This window comes from Poecile atricapillus, chromosome 16 (assembly GCF_030490865.1).
Source record: "Poecile atricapillus isolate bPoeAtr1 chromosome 16, bPoeAtr1.hap1, whole genome shotgun sequence".
Classification (NCBI taxonomy): Eukaryota; Metazoa; Chordata; class Aves; order Passeriformes; family Paridae; genus Poecile; species Poecile atricapillus.
The window spans coordinates 3,483,778-3,505,225 of NC_081264.1; the positions used below are offsets into that span (position 1 = coordinate 3,483,778).

General features: G+C 43.9%; 2 protein-coding genes across 2 annotated transcripts in view; one reads left to right on the forward strand and one right to left on the reverse strand.

Annotated features, from left to right (window-relative positions):
* RAD9B (RAD9 checkpoint clamp component B) lies at window positions 1-9,856 on the forward strand. Its single transcript, XM_058851634.1, has 11 exons — window positions 1-230; window positions 941-1,011; window positions 1,843-1,992; window positions 2,201-2,315; window positions 2,929-3,028; window positions 3,131-3,237; window positions 4,954-5,060; window positions 5,501-5,565; window positions 6,085-6,210; window positions 6,502-6,754; window positions 6,934-9,856. Exons 1-11 carry the CDS (start codon window positions 38-40, stop codon window positions 7,063-7,065), a joined length of 1,419 nt encoding a protein of 472 aa, XP_058707617.1. The 5' UTR covers window positions 1-37; the 3' UTR covers window positions 7,066-9,856.
* PPTC7 (protein phosphatase targeting COQ7) overlaps window positions 7,733-21,448 on the reverse strand; it is a 21,309-nt gene continuing 7,593 nt past the window's right edge. The window contains exons 2-6 of the mRNA XM_058851635.1: window positions 19,327-19,506; window positions 16,424-16,622; window positions 14,168-14,291; window positions 12,434-12,563; window positions 7,733-11,090 (exon numbers count right to left, since the gene is read on the reverse strand). Of these exons, the coding sequence (XP_058707618.1) occupies window positions 11,032-11,090; window positions 12,434-12,563; window positions 14,168-14,291; window positions 16,424-16,622; window positions 19,327-19,506 (692 nt within the window). The 3' untranslated portion in view covers window positions 7,733-11,031. The remainder of the gene's footprint in view (window positions 11,091-12,433; window positions 12,564-14,167; window positions 14,292-16,423; window positions 16,623-19,326; window positions 19,507-21,448) is intronic.

The following is a 21,448-nucleotide window of genomic DNA, read 5'->3' on the forward strand; positions in this document are numbered from 1 at the left end:
TTGCTGGGGTGTTTGTGCAGGGCCAGAGGTTGGATCGATGATTCCTGCGCGTAACTCGGGACAATTCCCAAATGCCGAATTGCGGAATTCCATAATTCCGCAATCCCGGGGCTCCACATCCGGGGCTCCTCACGGCGCAGGCCCCGCCCTGAGGCGTTTCCCGCCCTCCGCGGCCGTGAGGGGAGCGGGGGCGGCCATGAAGTGCGTGATCGGGGGGGCGCAGCTCCGAGGTACCGGGGCCCCGGGGAGCCCGGCACAGGCGGGGATGGATGCGGGACACCGGGAACGCGGCACCCCCGGTACCTCAGGGACGGATCTGAGCGGGACAAGAGCCCCGGGAGCGGAGCGGGGGTCCGCCTCTCCCTCATCCCAGCGGGGCCGGCCATTGTGCTGGATGTGCGCATCTGGGACTCGTCCAGAAGCGCAGGATCTGGGGACGCTGGTTGGAAATGCCATGGCCTGGCTGTGTCCCCCTGTGCTCCTCCAGAGGCACAGCGCGGTTCCTGGCTCCGCATTCTGTGGGAAAAGCTGCTCCGCCACTGCCGGAGGCAAATCCCCAGGCCCTCTGCTGGGTTCCGCTGTGGTTTTTAGGATTCCGTGTCTCCAGATGTCCCGTTGCTTCTCAGTTTTCTGTCTGTTAAATGTCGTTTCTAACCCCGGTGGTGGAGTTTTGTCTTATTGACTTAATTTGTGGTAACACCTGGTGCTGCAAAGGGACAGGCGATGCTCGAGGTGCCTCGTCAGAGGTGGCTTTCCAAAACATTGAGGGTTTGGATAATGAAAATATTAATTAAAAAGCAAAAGTAACATTCCCACCATCAGTTTTCTTTCAAATGTATAAGTTTGTAATGATTCCTCTTGAATTATTCAGGAGAAAGTGCAGTGTCACCTTTTTATTTTAATTTAAAATGCGTATTGCAGTGTTTTCTTTCCCGGGCAGTGTTTGGAAGAGCAATACATGCCATAGCACGGATTAGTGATGAATTCTGGTTTGATCCCATAGAAAAAGGTGTAAGTGAATTTTATTTATTCTAATTTTAAAATCTTTATTATAAGCCCAATATTTATATTATTGGATGTTGTGTTTTCCTACAGATACCTTTACATTCACAGCACCCTCCACTTTCAATATGGACAAATGCCATATTTTCTGTGATTGTAATTATGCAGATTCCATCATGGAAGATTTTATTCCTACTCTGCCCTAAGATCCTTTGATTTTTTTGTTGTCCAGGACATCTGGATTAATGCCACGGGGTTCAGTTCTGTTGTCAGGGGTCACAAGGGTTGAGTTTTGTACCACACAGGAGCTGCCTCTAAAAACAACATGTTTTGTACCGTTGTGACTCAACAGGAAGAACACATCCATTAATGCTTCTGATTAATCAAACACCATTTCCAGCAGAATTAGTGTTTTCTCCAGAGGTTTCTTAGTTAAAAGTGATCAGCTCTCCTTGACTCACTGGGACGATGGAAAATCACAAGTGGAGATATTTGGTTTTACATCTGAAGAATTTTTGAGGTGTGAGTGGTGCCTTTGCTCATCTGTATGGATCGTGTCCCTCAAATGCCTCAAACACAAGCTCTGGGTGTTTCTGTAACTCAATTATTTTTATAAATAATTGTAAAATCAATTTAAAAGTATGTATTTTTATTGATTTTTTTATCATTTTAAGATGTAAATTTCCAGGTTTGCTGGTGGCACTGAAGTCCATGGGAAGTTTTTTTTAAAACGTTCAATATGAGACAGTTTTGATTTAATAAATTATTTTACTTCTGTTCCCTCTGTGGTTGGATTCTGTGATGTTGGAGACTCTACTGACTCTGTGATTCCATTTCCAGCTTGCCTTAAGATCAGTGAATTCCTCGAGGTCAGCATATGCATGCGTGTTCTTCTCATCCATGTTTTTCCAACATTACTGCTGGACAGCCGTGTCCCAACCATGTCAGAACGAGCAGCAGTTATCCCTCCCCTGTAAATTGATAATTAAGGTACATTTTAGTGAGTTGTTACACACAGCAGCAAATTAACCCAATTTCCAGCTGAAATTATTGTGGGTGAGGATCAGCCACAGAGCAGTTTGGGGAAGCCTTAAGAGCAGCAGCTTGAGATAAACCAGGGTACAAACCCAGGGAAATTATATTTATTGTAAAGCTGCTCTGGGAGTAACCTCTACACCAATTTATTTTTTTTTTGCAGTCAGTCCTCCCTGTGTTTAGATGTGTAAATGTGCTGGAAAGGAATGTAGAGAAGTGCAGCATCTCCACCAGCCCCAGTGACCAACACATCACCTTTCAGCTCCTCTGCAGGCACGGTAAGGTCACAGGGGAGTTTAAAAGCACAACATTTAATGCCATTACCAACACAGGAGCAGGTCTGTCATCCTCAGCCCAGCAGGACTGGGAATGTTCATCAGCATCAGTCTTTGCAAAATTCCTAAATAAACATCATCTCCCCCCACAGAGCTGTGCTGTGCTGGAGGCAGTGGTTCATATTATCAATAATCCAGCTGGGGTTACTGATCTGAGGATAATACATTGAATTAGGTCTGCAGAGCTTAGCACATCCTTACCCAGAAAGGCAGAGATCTGTAGGGTTTGTGTTCTGCATTCCACTCCCATTTATATTATTTTATCAGTTAATTACTGAGGCAGTTTTCCCACCCTGCATTTGTTGCACTTGTTGCACTTGTTGCTGTTCATTTATTTCTTGTGGATCCTTAAAAACTCAGATGCTGTCCAGGCACAATAATAGGATGGAGGGAATCTGAGGTGGCAGATGTGTTCCATTTCCTGTTTGTGGTGGGTTATTTCCATATAGCTGGACTAAGTCACTTACTTCCTCTATTGAAAAATTAATACTTTAAAAAAAACCCTTAAAATTAAAGCCAAGCACTGATTTTTGTTCATTTATTCCTTTGTACTCAGGTGTTGTAAAAACCTATAACCTGACATTTCAAGAGTGTGATCCCTTGCAGGCTGTTTTTGCAAAGCACATGTGCCCAAACATTCTTAAAGTCCACTCCAGGTAACAAAACACAGAAATATTTTTTTGAGTTTTACTTTCTAAAGTAACGAATGCTAAATAGTCATAGATTGAATTATTTTAGTGTTGAATGACATTTTATAGGCTGCTGGCTGATGTGATGATTCACTTCCCAACCAGTCAGGAAGAAATAACCTTGTCAGTAACTCCAATGAAAGTTTGTTTCAAGAGTTACACTGAGGAAGACACTGGTAAGGAAATTCAAAATGTGAACCAATACTTGGGCTTTTAACTTTTTTTTTTTTTTGAGGTGAACTCCAGGAATAATAACTGTCACGACATAAACGTGGGATGAATTTTATGGCTGAACAACATTTTTAACAGAACATTATAGAGAGAGATTTTAAGTCATGCTGCCACCCTCTGGTTTTAATAAATTAAATAAATTTAAATAAATTGAAACATCTTCCTGGTGTCAGTGGCAGATCTCAGACTGAGCAGCCAATTGAAATAAATTAAGCCACTTGCTGTAGGCTTGAAAGAGGTAATTACTGTGCTGCAAGAGCAGCAGCCTGGCAACTGCCAGGAAAAAGGGGATAATTTTATGTTTTAAAAAGAACTATTTAAATCTGAATACCACAATTATAGAATTGATATCATTAGAGAGTATATTTTAGTCTGAGGACAGCACAGAGTGTCAGCACTGTTACTGCCATGGTCACATCTCCAGGAGCTGGAGAACGAGCTGGAGATTCTTGGGGTGTGACTCAAACTAATTTTGAAGATGTAATTGTGGTTTTGAAGTAGAGGTTCTTGTGTATCATATAATAAAGGAGATGGTTTTCATCTTGTTATGACCAAAGCTGGGGAGAACAACCTGGGAAGAGCCTGGAGCACAGGGGTGGGAATAGGGCTGGGAACAGGCTAGGAGAAGCAACAAGTGATAGGAACTGGTTGGAGTGAAACAGGGCAGAAATTACCGAAAATAAAGAGATTACATTTTTCAGTGACACATTTGGGGACTTCAGAAACATTCACTTACCAGGACTACTGTAAGAAAAAAAGTGAAAAAAACCGGTACAATTGTAAAGAGATCCCAAAACCGCAGTGAGGGAAGAGAGGAGGGGCAGTGAGAGGCGCTGTGCTCGTGGTGAATCTCCCTGCCCGCAGCACCTCCCGTGTCCTTCGAACCCCTCTGCCCACAGCTGCTCTCCTTTGTGGCTCAGCCGCGGCTGCACGGTGTGACAAACAGCCCTGCCACAGCCACAAGGAGCTTCTTACAAGAGCCTGTTTGAGCTCTGGGAGAGAAAACAAAGCTCCTGAGCAGAGAAAGGGAAGAGTGGGAATAGCCTGGAACTCTTCCTTGGCAGCCTGGCCTCAAGCTGCTGTGGAATTTCTCTGAGCTCTCCAGGACTGTCACACACCCATTGACAGCCACGGAGTAATCTCATGGTAACAAAAAAACTGAATACCTGAAACTGAACAGCCAATTTCCTGTTGCCACTTATGTGTCAGGAAAAGATTCTAATTTAAAACAAAGAGCTTGAGTCCACCTCCATTGTGCTCTGGTGATTGTCAACAATTTTGATTAATCTCTTAATTAAAGTCACGCTGCATTTTGGGCTTCCCATCCATGCAACAATAGGCAGCTGGGAATATTATTTGTGATGGATGCCTGTGGAAGAAGCAGATCTGTAAGAACAGCAGCAGATGTTAAGTTAGATCACACAGCAGAACATGGAATGGGTTCTATTAAAATCCATTCAAATCTACAATGTACTGCAAATTGAGGATTTTACTTCATTTTAGTATGTATATAAGCTAAACGTTTATTACTGTTAACCACTATAAAACCACAATTATTTGTTCAAACAATGCTTATGTGAAAACCTCAGGGTTACAGTCACAGCTTTGTTGGTTCAAACTTCACTGCTGTGGGTCCCTGACTTTGTTGTTATCTCAAACAGACTTTTCAAGGACAATGCTTACTGAGATACAGCTCAGTCCAGAGGAATTTGACTACTTTCAAGTTGGAGTAGATTCTGAAGTGACATTTTGCCTTAAAGAATTGAGGGTAAAGTAAGAATTTGTCTGGGAAGAAAACCCATTTCTTATTAATTTGCCTGACTGGACCAGGACAACACAGGATGGTCCCTGTGGAATGGCCCTGGGCTGTGTTCCACCAGCCCTCCTGACAGCAGCAGGGTTTCACCACCTGGTTGAGGATTAGCTTTAAACCCCAGGATCTGCAGGACACCTCAGAGCCTTTGAAAGGCAAACAAAACACTTCTGAAACAGATGTGGTTTTTGTGCCAGGGAAGGCATCGTGACCAGGGAAGTTCTCCATGCAGAACCTCCTCTGGCAACGCTCTGGCAGGGAAGGACAGTAATTATTCTTAAAAGCAGCAGACTTTCCCCCTCTTTTTGCCAGTGAACAGCAGCTGGGATAAACTCAAATTCCAGTATTAATGTTCTGGGTTTAACGAGCACTTCACCCCCTACCCTCCTCTGCAGGGCCTGCTGGCGTTTTCCGAAGCCACGAGCGTTCCTGTGTCCATCCACTTCGACAGATGTGGGAAGTAGGTGTGGGAACTGCCCTGGCTGGGACCCCTGCAGTCACCCACTGAACACTGAACTGCAGATTAGGGCAGATTTTCATTTCAAACCAAAAGCCATTTCTAAGCTGCAATCCAGAGTTTGTAATTCCACATAAAACACTGAACCTGGGCATTGCCAAGGCAGCCGTGCTGTCTGATGAGCTCCCTGTGTATAAATTACCTGGACACCTGAGCCTCTCAGTCCCCTGCAGGCAATTTATTTAGCACTTTAAAGAAACAATACGTTTTCTGAATAAATATAATTTTAATAATTACATGTTTAATGCTATAATTTGACTCTGCTACTGCACAGCATTTGCTGATTGGAGCAGTGAGATCTCTTACAGGAGCCCCTCTCTCATTCCTCAGTAGCAAATACAGGAGGTTTTCAGCTTTTCAGAGGAGGCCCTTTTTAATTCATAGGTAGAGTCACAGGGTCTGTGTCACCTCTCACAGTATCTGTAGTTCCCTGTGCTGTTTGGTCTCAATATTTGTGTTTAGACCCATTGCTTTCAGCCTTGAGGACCTGCTGCTGGAGGCCAGCTTTATCCTGGCTACCTTGTGTGAGGCTGAGAAGGAAGCAGCTTCCCCAGAGCCTGCCTGCTCTGGACCACGGCCCTGGCACAGGTAACAGGGGCTGAGGGGGCAGGTGGCCTTAAGAGGGTGAAAAACTCAGGTTTTCACAGGAAAACTGCACTACAGGGGTTCAGGAACATCTGAGCAGCACAACAGCAATAAGGGGGTGCAAGAGAGAACATTGTGTACGAGCTGCTGCTTTCTCATCTCCATGGGATCTGGGTGTAGCAGGAGGGGAAATGCTGACAATCTCCTCTAAAGCTGTAACCTTTCACAAACAGAAAATATATTCCAATGAAACACAAAGCCAGTTACTGACCTGCCCTACTCTGTGCAATGCAGCTCAAGGACTGGCATGGATAAATCTGCCCAGACCTCCATGGATGGAGCCAGCAACGCAGACACAGCCGCTTCCAAAAAGCCACAGCAGAAGGGAAACACTCCGAGCATGCACTCGGCAAAACCCCCAAGTGCTCTGGAGAAACAAGAGGTAAAAAATATTCCCAGAGGCACAGAGAGGGATGTGCCAGGAAGAGCAGGAGCAGCCACGGCCGAGGCAGCGGGAGGAGAGGCCACAGAGGCTCCTCATGAGAAGGTGAGGGAACTCCCCACGGTGTCAGCAGTGGAACCCCACCACTGCTGGGAACACTCCTGAGGGGCAGGTGGGTTGCACTGGCTGAGAAAGATCTTAAAAGTGGCAAAAGCTTCACAAATAATTAATGCCCAAATTTTGTATCGTGGAATTCTTACCTGTACAAATATTGCATTTTCCAGTTCCACTCCTTATTCTTTGGAGCTGTCTCTTACAAGGAGAAGGAGGCTCTTGGTGACACCTTCCAGAGTTTGGTGACAGCCAGTGACACTGAGGAGGAGCTGGGTGCCTTGCAGAGCTCCCCGGTTCTGTAGTGCAGGGACAGACAGTGGGGAGTGCAGTGCAGGCCCAGCCTTTGTCACTGCTGCTGTGACCCAGCAGCACAGAACGTTCTGGAATTGTCAGTGCTCTTGTAGTGGCACAAATTTAGGTCATGACTGACTCTGTTGAGGTTTGTGTGTTCTGCAGGAACTGCTGGGGGTTCTGCTCTCAGAACACTCTCACTAGAGAGAGGCTCAGTTTGAATTCAAACTCTGCGACCACATCAGGCAAATGAAGCCGCTGTTCTGGTTAAGGGTGCTGGAAAAATAACCCAGCCCAGCTCCAGGAGAACTCAGGTTTTTACAGACTCTGTAGAACCGGGGTTTAACTGAAAAAACAAAGTTGTCACAGAACTGCATTTTAAAAAATAAAGGTTTGTGTTTCAGACTTGTATTATTCTTTCCTTTCCCTGCGTCTCCTCCACCCCACATCAGGGGCAGTGCAGTATTTCCAAAGTCACACTGGAATACAACACCAGTCAATTAAGGGATCGTTTTCTGTCTGCCAGGCTGCTGCAGAAGGCATCGGGTGTCGCTCAGGTGTGCATTTGAGAGCAGTGCAGGGAGGTCACAGTGACAGCCCAGCCCTCCCAGCCCTGGCTGTGCCTCTGTGCCACCAACCCATCCCCACATCAACAAACAGAGGGTTTTTGCAGGCAACTTGACTTTAAAAAGCACATTTTAGTATAAATACTATATTTATTAAATATCTTTACAATTTATTTAAATGTATTTACAGAACTATTCCTGCATAAGTTATACCTCAGACATGAAATTTACATAATTGCCTCTTAGGTAAGCATAGATGATAGTCTCATTTTAACAGCAACAAAAAAGCATCCTCAGATACAGACTCAGATTTTGCTTCATTGTTTCAGCTATCTTTGTCAGAAACTACCACATACAGTCGGGTTCTCCACACAGCAGCTGGAGAAAGGATGTCCCTTACCAAGAGGTGGACATTCCATCACTAAATCCTCCCACTCCTGCCACATGGTCGCCTCTCCCTTCTCCTCCACTCACTTGTAACTGCCTGGTCCCAAATCCGGTTTTTGGTTTGGTTTTGCTTTCAGCCTGAAGAAGGACATTTCTGACTGTATGTCGCAGCTCTCCCAAAGATAGCCAGGAAAACAGCAAGGAACCAGAGCTCTTCCAATTCACCACATCCTAGCCCTGTTCCACCCCAATCCCTACGGCCGCTGCTGCAGCAATCCCAGGTTCCTGGGGGACAAAGCTCCTCCTGTTCCTCCAGATCCCCACTCCCAACCCAGCAGCTCCCAAAACAAACCACAACCCCCTGCAGCAGCTCCAAGCCAGCCCGTGCTCCGCTCGCTTCCAACTCAGGGAACACCTTTCTTGTACATTCCTCTCGTGAACATTCCCGCTAACCTAACCCCTAGCAAGTGTTACTGCTTCATGCATCGCTGGGAATTATTTTTGATAGGATGGGCCCTGTCACTTCCTTCTCCAAAGATCAGTTGTGCGCAGACAGCGTTAAGTTCATAGGAAAAAATCAGGTTTGATATGTTCAGAGTGCACGTCTTAAAAAAAACCCAAAACAATCAAGCATGTGATAAAAATATCAATTCTTTATAATACAGTATTGCTTTATAAACAGATGGAAAAGCTAAAAGCTTTACTGGTCTTTGGTGTGCCCGGTGAGGGAAAAACTCATGATTTGTAAATCAAAACCCAAATTTGTTCTTTATTTAAAAAAACCCAACAGGTCATGGTGTGATATGAGGCAAACGGATTTGCGGATACAGACAGGGAGCGCGCCCGGCCCTGGAGGAGCGGGAATTCGGGAATTCCAGACCCTCTGACCCACACACGTCCCCAGGGAAAGGTCTGGAAAGCCGGGAAGGGGAAACAGGGAGGACTGGGGACTGTGCTGAGAGCAGAGGACAGCCAGGGGCCACAGGGGCATCGCCTGAAGGGAAGGGCAAAGGGAAAGAAGAATTGATCAAATCTGCTCTAATCCAGAAGCGTGCAGAGTAAATACTGGATAAATGTAAAGACACCCAGAGTCGGGAGAGAAAAGCCCCTCCCGGACAAGAAACAAAGCCCTGTTCTGCATGTGAATACATTCCTCCAAGACAGCCAGAGACAGCTTGTTCAGGTTAAAAACAAGGACTGACAGGTTGTGCAAAGTTCTCCACCACTCACTGTTTGTGTGTCACAAAACTAATTAATTTTTCTTCATTAATATAATCCTCCCCATACCCTCACCAAAATCCTATTTTGGTCAAGTTAGGGTAGTTAAGGCATTTTGACGAGTAATTACAAGGTGATTTAAAGTAGATATCTAACATTATGCCAATTGAGGAATAGCAGATAAATTACTGAAGAGCTCCCAAATTAATCACTTATTATAAATGAAATGCCTGTTACAAGCATGATGCACTGAAATATAGTAAAATGACATGTACATGGTACATGTTAAATGACCTTAAATAAAAGCTTGACATAGTTACGCAAATATACAGTACAAGTCCACAAAAATTCTTTAAACAAGTTGAGGTAACCTCAAACTTAAACAGTTTTAATACAATAAACCAGGTAGTAAAAATCTCCTCTTGAGAGCAGGTAAGATTCCTTACTGACCAAGTTTAACTGCACTCACCTAAACAGCAACATTACCCGACTTTTTATATATAAAAACATGGCTTTAATTTATTTCTACATACTTCTCTACCAGCAAAAAAGTTAATGAAAAACTGACCAAAAATATATATATCTTTACAGCTCTCAGCTTTCGTATGAGCCTCAGGAAAGGAAAAGGAAAGCTGGCTGGAAAAGGGGGGACAAACGTGAGCTACTGTCATTGAAAAGGAAATGTCATATTGCAAAGTGGCTGTTAGATAACTGTAAACATCATTAAGGATCATTGAAAACCCTAAACTTTAGTTAAAATGAAATGTAAGCTTTGCTGATTATTTTCATTAAGTTTCCATTTTCGTACTCGCTGCCGCTGCCGCAGCAGAAGCAAAGAGGTGCCTGTTTGAGTCAGAAAGGATCAACTGGACTTAAACTGGTGCAGCATATTCTGTTCTACAAGCAAGAGTGGCAATTATTAACACAAATTATGTTTTATATCAACAACAGAATTATCTACCCGAAGTGAAGACGCTCGGATTGAGGATGAGCTGTTTTGTGCAACCTCCCACCGTAGCATTTACCATCATCCCACGCTGAGATGGGTTCAAATGCTGAAAGACCTTAAGTGTGGCCAGCTTGGCTGTTTGAGACTGAGCTAGAATTTTTGTTTAAAAAAAAAAATAGTAATTATCCACAGCCAAAACATCCAGAACCAGGCCCATTATGGACGAATGATCTGCAAAACTTTTAAGATCACAGTTAAGCACCTGAAATCACAAAACACATTTGCATCCATATAACTTGAACTAGGTTTGTTTGAAATCTCGTACTAGAAAAGGCTCCTAAGGCTGACACCATGGATGGCAAGAGCAGAATGTTTACAGCAGTTATAAATCTCCTGAAAACCGGAGCTCAGAAACACGAAACCTCGGCTATCACTGGAACAAGACTATGCTTTATGGAACTGGGTCTGTAACACACCCTCAACAACAGCGAACGTTCCTAGGAAATAGAGTAATATGCCCTCGTGCGGAGGCGTTACCTATTGATCTAGTTTGAAAGGTGATCAACCAATTCTACTCCTTGGAAAGTCACATCTGCAGCGCAGCAAGGCTGTGGGATGGATCCTCCCCTGCTCCGGACAAGGACTAAGCTCTCAAAGAAAAGCTCCAAGCCTTGAGCTTCTTCCTCTCTTGCTGGCAGACCAAGACCAGTGGACTACGAGTGGTTCTTAGAAAGGGCCTCAGCTGCGTCTCGGGCCAGGCTCCGGGCTCAGGGCCGGCTGCCCGGAGCAGCTGGGGAGGAAGGAACAATCCTGCCAGCAGGAAACCGGCCGGGGGCAGCTCGGACAGCGCCAGGACCTCAGTCTGTGTACTCGGCTACGATGGAAAGAAGGACGGTGATGTCGTCTGGTTTCCCCCCTGCAATAGAAGAAAAAACCTTTTATTTCATCAAACCACAGTGGGATGTCTTCTGAAGGTCTGAGACATTCCCCATGGAGAGCTCTTTAAAACTGGTTTAGGTGTTCAAAACCTGGTTTGAGTAGCCACAAACTCTGCCTCCCCCACCTCCTTTCCAAACTGAGGGGTGCAGTGACATTTAACACAGCACAAAACCACTCTCCTTTCAAGCTCCAGTGAGATCAAACTATGAAAAGGAGGTCAGAACCTTGAACATTGCTGGTAGCTGGCAGAGCACAAAGCCTGCTCTCAGCAGACTCTCTAATAAATGCACAAAACACCTGACACTGCTTTGTTACACGTAAACAGCCATGAAATCAGATCTCCTCAGGAATTTCCACTGTAAATCAAACAACACCTCTTTAGCATCTTCTCCAGCACTGTATTACCTCAGGTCTTCTAAAAGCTACTTAACATTTTTAATAGTTATTTTTCAATCCTCAATAGTCAGAGCAACACATTCAAATCCTGGAGAAATGGCCCAGAAGAGAGGTTTTGTTATGTGGGAAGTCAAAGCAATCCCCTGGAGTCTGGAGATCTGCAGCTTCATTACTGAGTGACTGAGCTTGGAGCAACACAGAGCCCAAGTGCGACAGCTGCTACCTGAGGAAAGGGGCTTAAGGTTCTTGCAGGAAATCCTGCCCTTCTGATACAGAGATGAGAACATCTTTACTGGCAGAATTTTATTTATTCGTTTAGTTAAAAGTAAAAAATCGTTAAAAGAAAGATGTTTGCTCAGGCTCTGAGGTCTGCCAGGTGTTTTCCCAATGCCTTTCTAAAGCACAGAAGTAGAACCAACAGACAGATCAGTATGGGGATGCCAATGATACAAGAGTTTCAAATTGCAACTAAAAAACCAATCCCAAATCTACCAAAGAGTGGGCAGAACCTCAGCTGAAACACAGCAGTAAGATGAGACCTTAAAAAAACCCCCAAACAAAAAACCCTCACACACCACCCACACACCCGAATCCAAGCAACAAGTAAGTACAGGAGTACTGGAGAACTCCTCTCAGGCAGGATTCCTGGGGCAGGAATGCACAGATTACATTAAAAATAAAACAATCAGGGCACTGTGTTCTCCATGCTCCAGCTGCTTCCCCACGGGAGGCTCCTGCTCTGCTGGGGCCATGACGGCCTGTGCAGACCCTGGGGGCTTTGCCAAATCCCACACCAGTTTGGTGCTCTCCTGCCAACCACATTTGCTACTATTCTGTTTTCCTACAGGATTTTGGAACAGCAGAACTTCACTCTGCTAAAGATGTCTCCAAGACAGCAGCAGCAGGAGGAGGAGAAGCTCTCACCTCTGACATTCAATCCGTTGTCACAGGCGAACTGTGCAAAGGGTGACATGTACGTGGGGTCATAGGCCAGCTCGTGGGCTTGCTCAGCAATGCTCCTTGCAGTCTGCTGGATGCTCTCGTAGTTGGAGTTCTAAATTCATGAGGAAAGAAGTTTATTCTTATTCAGTTGTCTACAGAAGTTTTTGTGCTGATCCATGTCAGGTTTGGAGATCCCTCACTGCAAACAGAGCCTTCCCCATTCTTTAGGCTTTGTAAATTGGGTTATAACTGTGGATCTTCACAAGGGACAGCCAGACTTCAAATCCCCACCAGCTCAAGGCTGGGTTTGGAGCATTTCCAGAATTTAGAAATTTAGAAGAATAATACTCAAAACAGCCTAAACCATGTCACCTGAAGGGAACAGGACATTTGGCAGCTGTCTCTGCAGTGCACCCTGCAAGGACCTTCCCTCCCTCCCTCCCAGGCAGGCTCTGGTGAAGTATTTGTTTTATCTTGAGTGTAAGTCTTGCACCTCTGGCTCTCTCACCCCAAGAGCACCCTTGGGGAGAAGGGGCACCTCAGAGTCAGATGAGAAAAATGCACTGAGAGCACACAAACCTTCTCCAGGCTGTGTTTTAAGGACATTTTTTTTTCCCTGCTTCAGTAATTCTGCTGCTTTCCTCCCAGGCTTTTCTCACTCAAGCCAACATGACAGACAATCACTGCTCTTTTTGTCTGTAACCATTTTTAAATGCCTTGTCATTTCAAGAGCCTTCCCCGCAGGTTTGGGAATTAGCAGGCATTTATGTGATTAACTTTTGGCTGAACCTCTTGGGGAACTCCAGTGCCTTTCCCAAACGCGCCAAAAGGTGGAGCTCAGCTTTCTTCCACAAGGGAATTCCAACTCCAGTGGCCAGCCAGGACAGCCTTGCCCTGTGCACACACAAGGGTGTGAGGTGGCTTCAGCCCCAGTGACACATTAGTGACCTGTGGAGCTGCAGGATAAGAGGAGGCCAAATTCTCTTCAAACCACGCTGCAATTCTCTTATTTGCATTTCACAGCAAAATAGTTTCCTCAAGGAGTTTATACATATTGATATCTCCTTAAGTGTACTTTCCTTTCTGTAAGTAAATAGCCTGAAGCTAAATGTTCTCAGCCAAGTTAAAATATTTTCATGTATTCTTACCATTTAAAAAGAACATTTGTGGTCACTAATGTGGAAAAGTTGACAGGATTTTTTTTTTCACAGAACACTGAAGATTTTCAAGCATGTGCAACCCACAATTCAGATAGCCCATACTATGTCAGGATTACTGGTTAGAGAAGCTGAAATTTATTTTAAGTGTAAGCTCACCCTCAAGTAACCCAGGAGAGGATTCTCCATTTCCCTGTGTATCATCTCCAACCTGCAGGTGCAGTGTGAGGCCAAAGGCAGCACCTGCTACTGAACATCTCCTCCTTCCCTCCTCCTCCCTTCACCGGTTACTGACATGGAACCAGCTGTTACTTGGGAAATTTATGCCCAAGCTGCTACTTCTGGATTCAGCCTGGATGCAGATCCAAGAGAAAGCCCTCTGGGGTCAATGTCCCTTGCGCTGCTCACATGGGGTATTTACCTGGAAGGCCTTTTAAGGATACAGCACTTTGTGATGGGGTTCTTACATAAAACACAAAGGTTTTGGGTATTAGAAGTAAAGGTAGCAAGTAGAAAGCCAGCAAAAAAGCTGTGAGAGCTTGAGAACACACACACTCACCTTCAGCTTTTTCAACTCCTGCAGGATCATGTAGTCAGGCATGTTGTCGAACAGTCCGTCCGTGGCGGTCAGGATGATGTCCCCAAGCTGGACATCGAAGGACGTGCTGTCAGCAGCCTCGGGGCTGGGGATGGACAGAGCTTACAGGACTCCAGCCCTCACAAAGACACCAAACAACCTCAAACAGCACATCCACAGCTACTGCACTTCACTGCTCTTTGGGGGTTTGTGCAAGATAAAGGAATAATCACTCCCTGTGGAGCTTTATAAAGCATCAGGCTGGGCTGTCAGGAAAGTCCCATCACAGACCCTGTGACTGCGAACAGGTCCTGGTCCAGCTCCTGCACCCAGGATTTGCAGTTAAAATTCCCTCATGAACAATGCTGCAAACTAATCTGCTCCAGGAGTGTGTCTCCATGGAAACCAGTAAACAGAATGGCAGCTCAGGGCTTCCTTCTGCTCATCTTGAAGATATAAGAGAGAGATTCTTGAAAGAACAATTAATAACAGGCCTGGCTCAAACACTTCAGGATTCTGAATGACTTTCTAATCCAATGTCTGGAAATCACTACCAGGAGACCAGAGTCTGTTGGAATGCTTGTGTCTAACACATTACACAACACCAAGAGGAGAAAACACCCAGTTTGGACATGAATATTGCTGCAAAATCTGATTCTCAGAAGCTACATAACAACAAACCTTTCATTTTTAAAGACTCTTCAGGGGTCTGTAAGAAGGAGAAATCACTGCATCCCAGGCCATTGGGCTCTGCCAAAACACAGAGGAGCTGCTTTGCTCAACTGATGTGTAGCTTCAGGAAGGCTGATGGAGTTAAGATTGCCTGCCTATGCCCATATATAGCCAAATTCATCACTGAACTGGGACAACAAATAAAAAAGGACAGGAGAAGTGTTTCGACAAGGAGCATGAGTACTAATTAACGTCAGGAACAGTGCAGGAACCAGCCAGAAAGCTGTAATCATGATTCAGAGCTGAAGTGTGGGAGCACATTTATCTTGTGCTTTCCTTATTACTGGATGACTCAGATTACTTGGCCTCCCTGACTTCCACTGGACATTATCAATTATCTTTCTGCTCTTTGTTTTTATGGTCTTCCTACAGATGACAGAGAATCTCAGAAAATTAAAGATTTTTTATAGCTCTGGAATTTCAAGAGATCATTTAATTTTCATCTAACAAAGAACCTGGATTACTGAAAGGGTTCTAATTTCAGAGTCCTACCCTGGCTTCCTCTCAGCAGTTGCAGGATGAAGAAATAAAACCACACACAAGAACGGTCAGGAGTTTCAACAGCTTAACCAACACTTTCAAAAAGAGCTATTTTGGATTAAAGTCTCAACCTTTACTGCATCAGCCCTGATACTGCAGAGAATCATTTATGTTGGAAAAGACTCAAGCTCGTTGAGTCCAAAACTTCAGCTGCCTACTGCACTCCCTTTATTCCATGGCCACTCTTTGAAGATCCTGTTACCACCTCCTTATATTCAGATGAGGGATATCACTTTAATGAGTGAGACATTTTGAAAGCTGTGTTTTAACACATATTTGAAAGCTGTTTATTTTTGAGTTTATTTCATATTACTGGTGAGACTTCACAAAGTCAGGATGGATCAGCCTGACATTCCTAAGGGAAGACACAAGAACAAGCCTGCTTTTGAAACAACTCATTTCTGTGAACAGATTGTCCTTTCCTCATACTCTCATTCCCAGCTTGGTGTTCTGCCAAACAGTTTTTTTGCTGGTTTTGGTCAAATACAATATGCTGCTGGAAACAGCAAGTTGGAAACACAAGTTACAGTCACATGTCCCTCTGCTCTATTCTTCAAGCACTTGAAACCTCAGTGCCAAAATATCTAAATTAGCTACTCCAAACAGTCCCAAGGGAGTACAGGCAGGGATTGGAACCAAAGCTCTGCTGGGAAGTCCAGCCACTTGTCCACACACCAGCTATAGTGGGTGACATCTTCCCATGGATCAGAACAAGCCCATGGCAATGGGAATATGCCACCATGAATAGCCCAATAAATTCAGACTGTGCAACAGGTACAAAGTTAAGTAGTACAAGGTGAGAAATGTTCATGTTACCCAAAAAGGGAGGGTGGCAGGTGCAGGACCTGACTGGACACGTGTTTATATCCTGTGTGGTACAGAAGAGCCCCACAGCAGCAAAACTACAACTTTTTGGGAGCTGGTCACATGCACAGATTAAAAATTAAGGTTCCTCTTCCCCCTTACCTGTCACTTAAGACAACTCCTTCTGCTTCTGGTGGAGCTATGGACAGTTGGAAGGGAGTGTTGAAGTAATGCTGCTGCTCGTCGGATCGATGGACGACTTCCCCACCTCTGACTACCAAAAATCCAGAATCTCCCAAGTTGGCTGTATGTAAACGATGACTTGATCTGTCCAGGACTACTATACAAGCTGTGCTGCTCCCTGCAAACACAGTGACTGCAGTCAGCCTTACAGAAACTGCTTGTTCTCTCACTGATCTGATCAATAATTCAAAAATTACAACATTCATCAAAGCTTAAAAGTCAGGAGAAATGGAAATACTCAATAATGGCAGAATTAATATAAAATAAAACTAGCAAAATGCTAGAAATCTTTGCAATACAAATGATGATTTTTGTGTAGAATTTACTCTTCCTGCTTTGATTTTGGTAAACACATTATGCTGACAAATACCTGTTTTGTTTGGCTTTATTTACAGTTTTCCATCCCAACATATGTCAGCACATTCTGCTATAGGACCGGATTTACAGAACTCACATAAAATACTGAAATTCCGAAATCATGGAGATAATAGAATTCTAGTAGCATCCATACAATGCTAGGAGCTCTCCACACAGTTTCACTCATCAGCTGTAAATAAACCACACCAAGTAAAGACCTGTTTGCAATTAAGTATTAGGTCCTGCTGCATTTCTCTGCTCAGAACACGAAATGCTTTTCCTTCCAGCCTGGCTCTTCAGAGCTTGCTTCAGGTTCAAAAAATAATAATCCTGTCAGATCCTCAGGACACCAACTCCACAAATTTAAGAAAAAAAATGTTTCAGAGACAAATACTCTTCCAAATTAAAGTAATAGCAAAATACATGATGTCAACTGTGCTTGGAACTATCCCAGCCATGCTTGAGGGCACTGAGGAATTCTCCACTCATTCACTGGGAAGTAGCCACCAACTGTGCTTGGTTGCAAGCCACAAAAATGCTGTATTGCAAAGAAGCCCAAGTCCTTCACAGCAAGCAGCAATCGCTCAGCTCTGCAAATAGGACAGGACAGCACAACCACCAAAAGACCTTTCAATCCCCAAGAGGGGGAAACACAGCTACAGCACTTCTGCCCCATGTCATGGGCTTGTGAACTGTCTTCACCTTCTCCCCTCATGTTCTTCCAGCAGGATTTTCCAAGCACAGCTCCATGCTGGACAGACCACAAGCTTGCAGTGAGCAAAGCTTAGGATCAGGCTTGCTAGTGCAGAAGTCCAGCTGGCTCCAGGCACTGCCTGTTCCAGACAATTCTCTTTCTAATACAGAGAGTTCCCTGCAATGCACTTGCCCTGAATCTGTTCTCTAGTGAACACACAGGACCTTCCCCATCCTTAATGAATGTTAAGTCAAAGAAGTATCACTGGAAAAAAAATCTTGATTTTATATGTGACAGTGTTCAAAACTGTGCTGCAACACAAGAGTGATTAAATAAATGGCACAGTTTCCTCCCATTTCAGTTTTATATTATTTGCTGGATTCAGTGCTGATGAACCAAGTATCCAGGCTTAAAGCTCAACAGCAAGGAGAAGTTACTGCCTAATGAATCCTCCTCAATGAAGTCTTCTCCTGCCCCTTTATTTTAAATAAACTCTAAATGCTCATTGCTGTGGTAATTCCAAGACTTTATTCCTCCTTCTAAAAATACTGTTCTCAGTTAAAGGAGAAACAGTAAGGATCATTAGTTTCAAATTCTAACTCTATTAGCAGAGTGTAACCAGGAGGCCATGTGTGGAATGCAGATCTTGTGACTCAGCACACGCTGCTTTTCAGCACTGCAAAGGTCAAGCCTAGCGGAGCTGCTCCATCTCCAAAGGCACAGGGAGAGCTCTCGCCAGTGCCCCACTTTGGAGCTCACTTACAGCTACAGCTGCTTTGCACAAATAAGCACCGTTCAACACACCAAATCCTAATGTAATTACTGACCACTGCTATTTTCGTGACACTTAAGGTCACTCCTGAGGTTCCAACCTATTCTTTAGGCATATAATGCGAGAACATCTGCTCCCAGCTCAGCAGACAAGTTAAATATAGCTCACACAGCACTGCTCTGGCACAGGAGCTTAAGGTCAGGTGAGCCGTGTGCATTTTGGCAGGGCAAACACTCTCTTGGTGCAGAAGAGGTCTCATGTCCTTTAGAAAAGTGTTCCCTTGGCAGAGCTGTCAGCTGAGACCAAGTGTGGCCTCTCTATCTGCTCCCAGTCCCCAGGCAGCTGAATGCCCTGTGTCCCATCAATGCTGACACAGAATATGTGAAGCATCTACTTCAGTTGGCTTTCAGAAAGATCTGTAATTAATCCCCCCACAAAGATTTACAAAAATAATGCTACCAGAGATTGTATTATATGAACTACTTAAGTCAATCAACTGGGGTTTGAGTCCACTGGACATAAAAGGCAACGGGAGCAGAGTAAGGCCAGGAATGAGCAGAACTACATCCAATTATTCTCAGAAAATATTTCTCCTTGCATAGCTGAAGCAGAAAGCCACAATCAGTACCACGAAGAGTTTTCAGCAGAGAACAGTTATTTATACATATAAAATACAGAGCAAGCACATGTGCACAGTGTGTTCCACTGCAGAACTCGCTCTGCAAACTCTGGTGAATTCACCCTTCCCACAGAAAGCCTTTTATTTTATATATAAATACACACTCATCAACACCCCCTGCATTACTAAATTAATTAAAACAGTTTTAGAGAAAATAAGGATGCCACCAAGGCGACTGCATTTCTATGTTTTCAGTTAATTAAGAGAAGTTAACTGCCTGCACATTTGCTGTAGACAATGACAAGAGACTCAAGCACCCTTCAGTAAGGCCACGTGTAACACACAACCCAGATTGAACTGACATATTTTTTGTGTCTTACCAAGCAAAGGTACTTTGTTCTGCAGCAGCTCACAATAGCCTGCAGTGAGAATTCCAACAGGATTGCTTGGAACAAACCGTCCTTCTTTTACTAAACGTTCACATGTCCGCATGAGAGTCCCTGAGAACTGAGAAGGGTCAACCCCGTAGTCTCTCCAGCCACCAACACCATCTGCCACCCCTGCAAGGAAACACAAAACCAGAGTTACCTAAACAGAAATGGTTTTCAAATCAAGGGGTTTCATTATTTACATGTCTTATGATATTTAGTAACTAAAATGTAGGACATGGCACCTGCCTGGAAAATATTTTGGATTAACAAATAAATTTCTGAGTATTTTTAAGATAACTTCTGATATCAGCTCCCAGACAAATCTCCAAATAAAATTGGAATTGCTGAAAGTCTAATGCTGAGAATGAGGAGGCCGACTCCACTAGAGAGCAAGAAATGGGATATTTGGGGGTAAAATGAGGATTAAATCCCATTAACCTCTTATCAGTCCATTAAAAGGGAAGAGGCTTAATTAATTCTAAAAGTGAAGGTCAACATTTTAACTAGTACAGAAATGACACAGAAACTGTTCCTGCTATACAGCAGCACAGTTTTTTCTCAGACTACCTCCTCATATGAAGGACAACAATTTCTATTTGGTGCTTTCAATTTCTGTATACAATTAAGCTCCATTTTACAAGTGTTTTCCTAAATCCATCTAACCAACACAATGCTGGGACCTACCCCTTTCAAGGAGAGTTTGTTGCTTACAGCTTCAGCCAAGCAAGAGAATGAAAACTGACTATGATCCAGAGAATTTTCCGTTATTCAAAACAACCTGGATATCAGAAAATTAGACCCATTCTGCCAAAGCCTGGGAAGCTTCTAAGCAACAGGGAAAACAGTGACTGTTGGTCATGGAAAGGGGGTGATCAGAGGGAGGTGAGCAGCAGACACATTTTCTGCTGCTCATTGGGTTCAAGAACTTTGAACTTCTTCCAATTGCCTAAATGATAAAAGCAAAATACTGCTGAAGGTATTATTTGAGATTAGAATGTTACTATGTGGAAATTTTTCCCAAAATCTTTTTGATCCTCAGCATGGGACAAACTAAGCAGAGAATTGCAAAACACAGTAAAGCTGAAATATGTTCATGATAAAAGCATAAAAAGTGAATTTCAGTGCTCAGATTTTGCTGAAGGACAGTCTCCTCAGGAAAAAAACTCCGCTATTATCAAAGGCATGGAAATGTCAGTGAGAAGAAAAAACTCAATTTCCTCATCTCCAAATGCCCTTCACATGGGACATGGTCTGAAACTGAGACGGAAGGTTTAGACCCGACCTTGGTGTGAACTATAATCTGACAGGAGGTTATAGCCAGATCCTGAACAGCCTATCAACATTAATCAGATTTCTCCCTAAAATAGTGCACAACCTTTTAGACACCTGCTTTGTCCCTCTGCTTTCTCAGAAGAATGTTACAGGAATGCAGATCCCTGCATTCACCTCTTTGAGCAGTCCCCTGGAAGAAGCCTATGCTAAAGCACCCAGCATTCTCAGAAATGACTTTTCTAGAGTCTTCCAGAACAGATTAATCCTCTCCCTATAAGTCTCACAACTTCAGGTTAATATTGGATTAACCCTTTGCTTTCTACTTCCACACAGACAAGTCTAGAATAAGAGATCATAAAGGAAAGGTTCTAGATCTGAAACCTGAAACAGAAACTCAGCTTCAGGTTAAATGATGGTGCTTTATGTGAAGTTATCAGAAAAATGTTTTTCTTCCTTCCCTTTAAAATTAAGATAGTCCAGATGTACTTCTGCAATGCTTTGCTGACAAGAGGGTTAATGCACTGAAAAGATGTTTGACAAATGCTGCCCAAAGCTCTTGGCTCCCAAGGCGGTTACAAAGAAAGCTCGGCAGAAGTTATGGAGTTCCCTGAAGTGATCCAGAAAATCCTTTTACATCAGTGTTGGGAAACACTGGAACACAAACACTGCAGCCTTAGCACAGAGTACCAGAAAGCCATCACAGCAAGCACCTGAGAAGGTCCATTATAAAAACCTATTCAATTTTTAAAGGAAAAATGAGTACACCATCTGACTTTCTTTGTTCATTTCTTACTCCTGG

Excerpts from the sequence above, each read along its gene's own strand:
- RAD9B (XM_058851634.1), top strand. The coding sequence starts at position 38 with ATGATTCCTGCGCGTAACTCGGGACAATTCCCAAATGCCGAATTGCGG. Across the intron at positions 1,012-1,842 it reads TTGATCCCATAGAAAAAGGT|CTTGCCTTAAGATCAGTGAA; the intron begins GTAAGTGAATTT and ends TTCCATTTCCAG. Across the intron at positions 5,061-5,500 it reads TTTGCCTTAAAGAATTGAGG|GGCCTGCTGGCGTTTTCCGA; the intron begins GTAAAGTAAGAA and ends CCTCCTCTGCAG.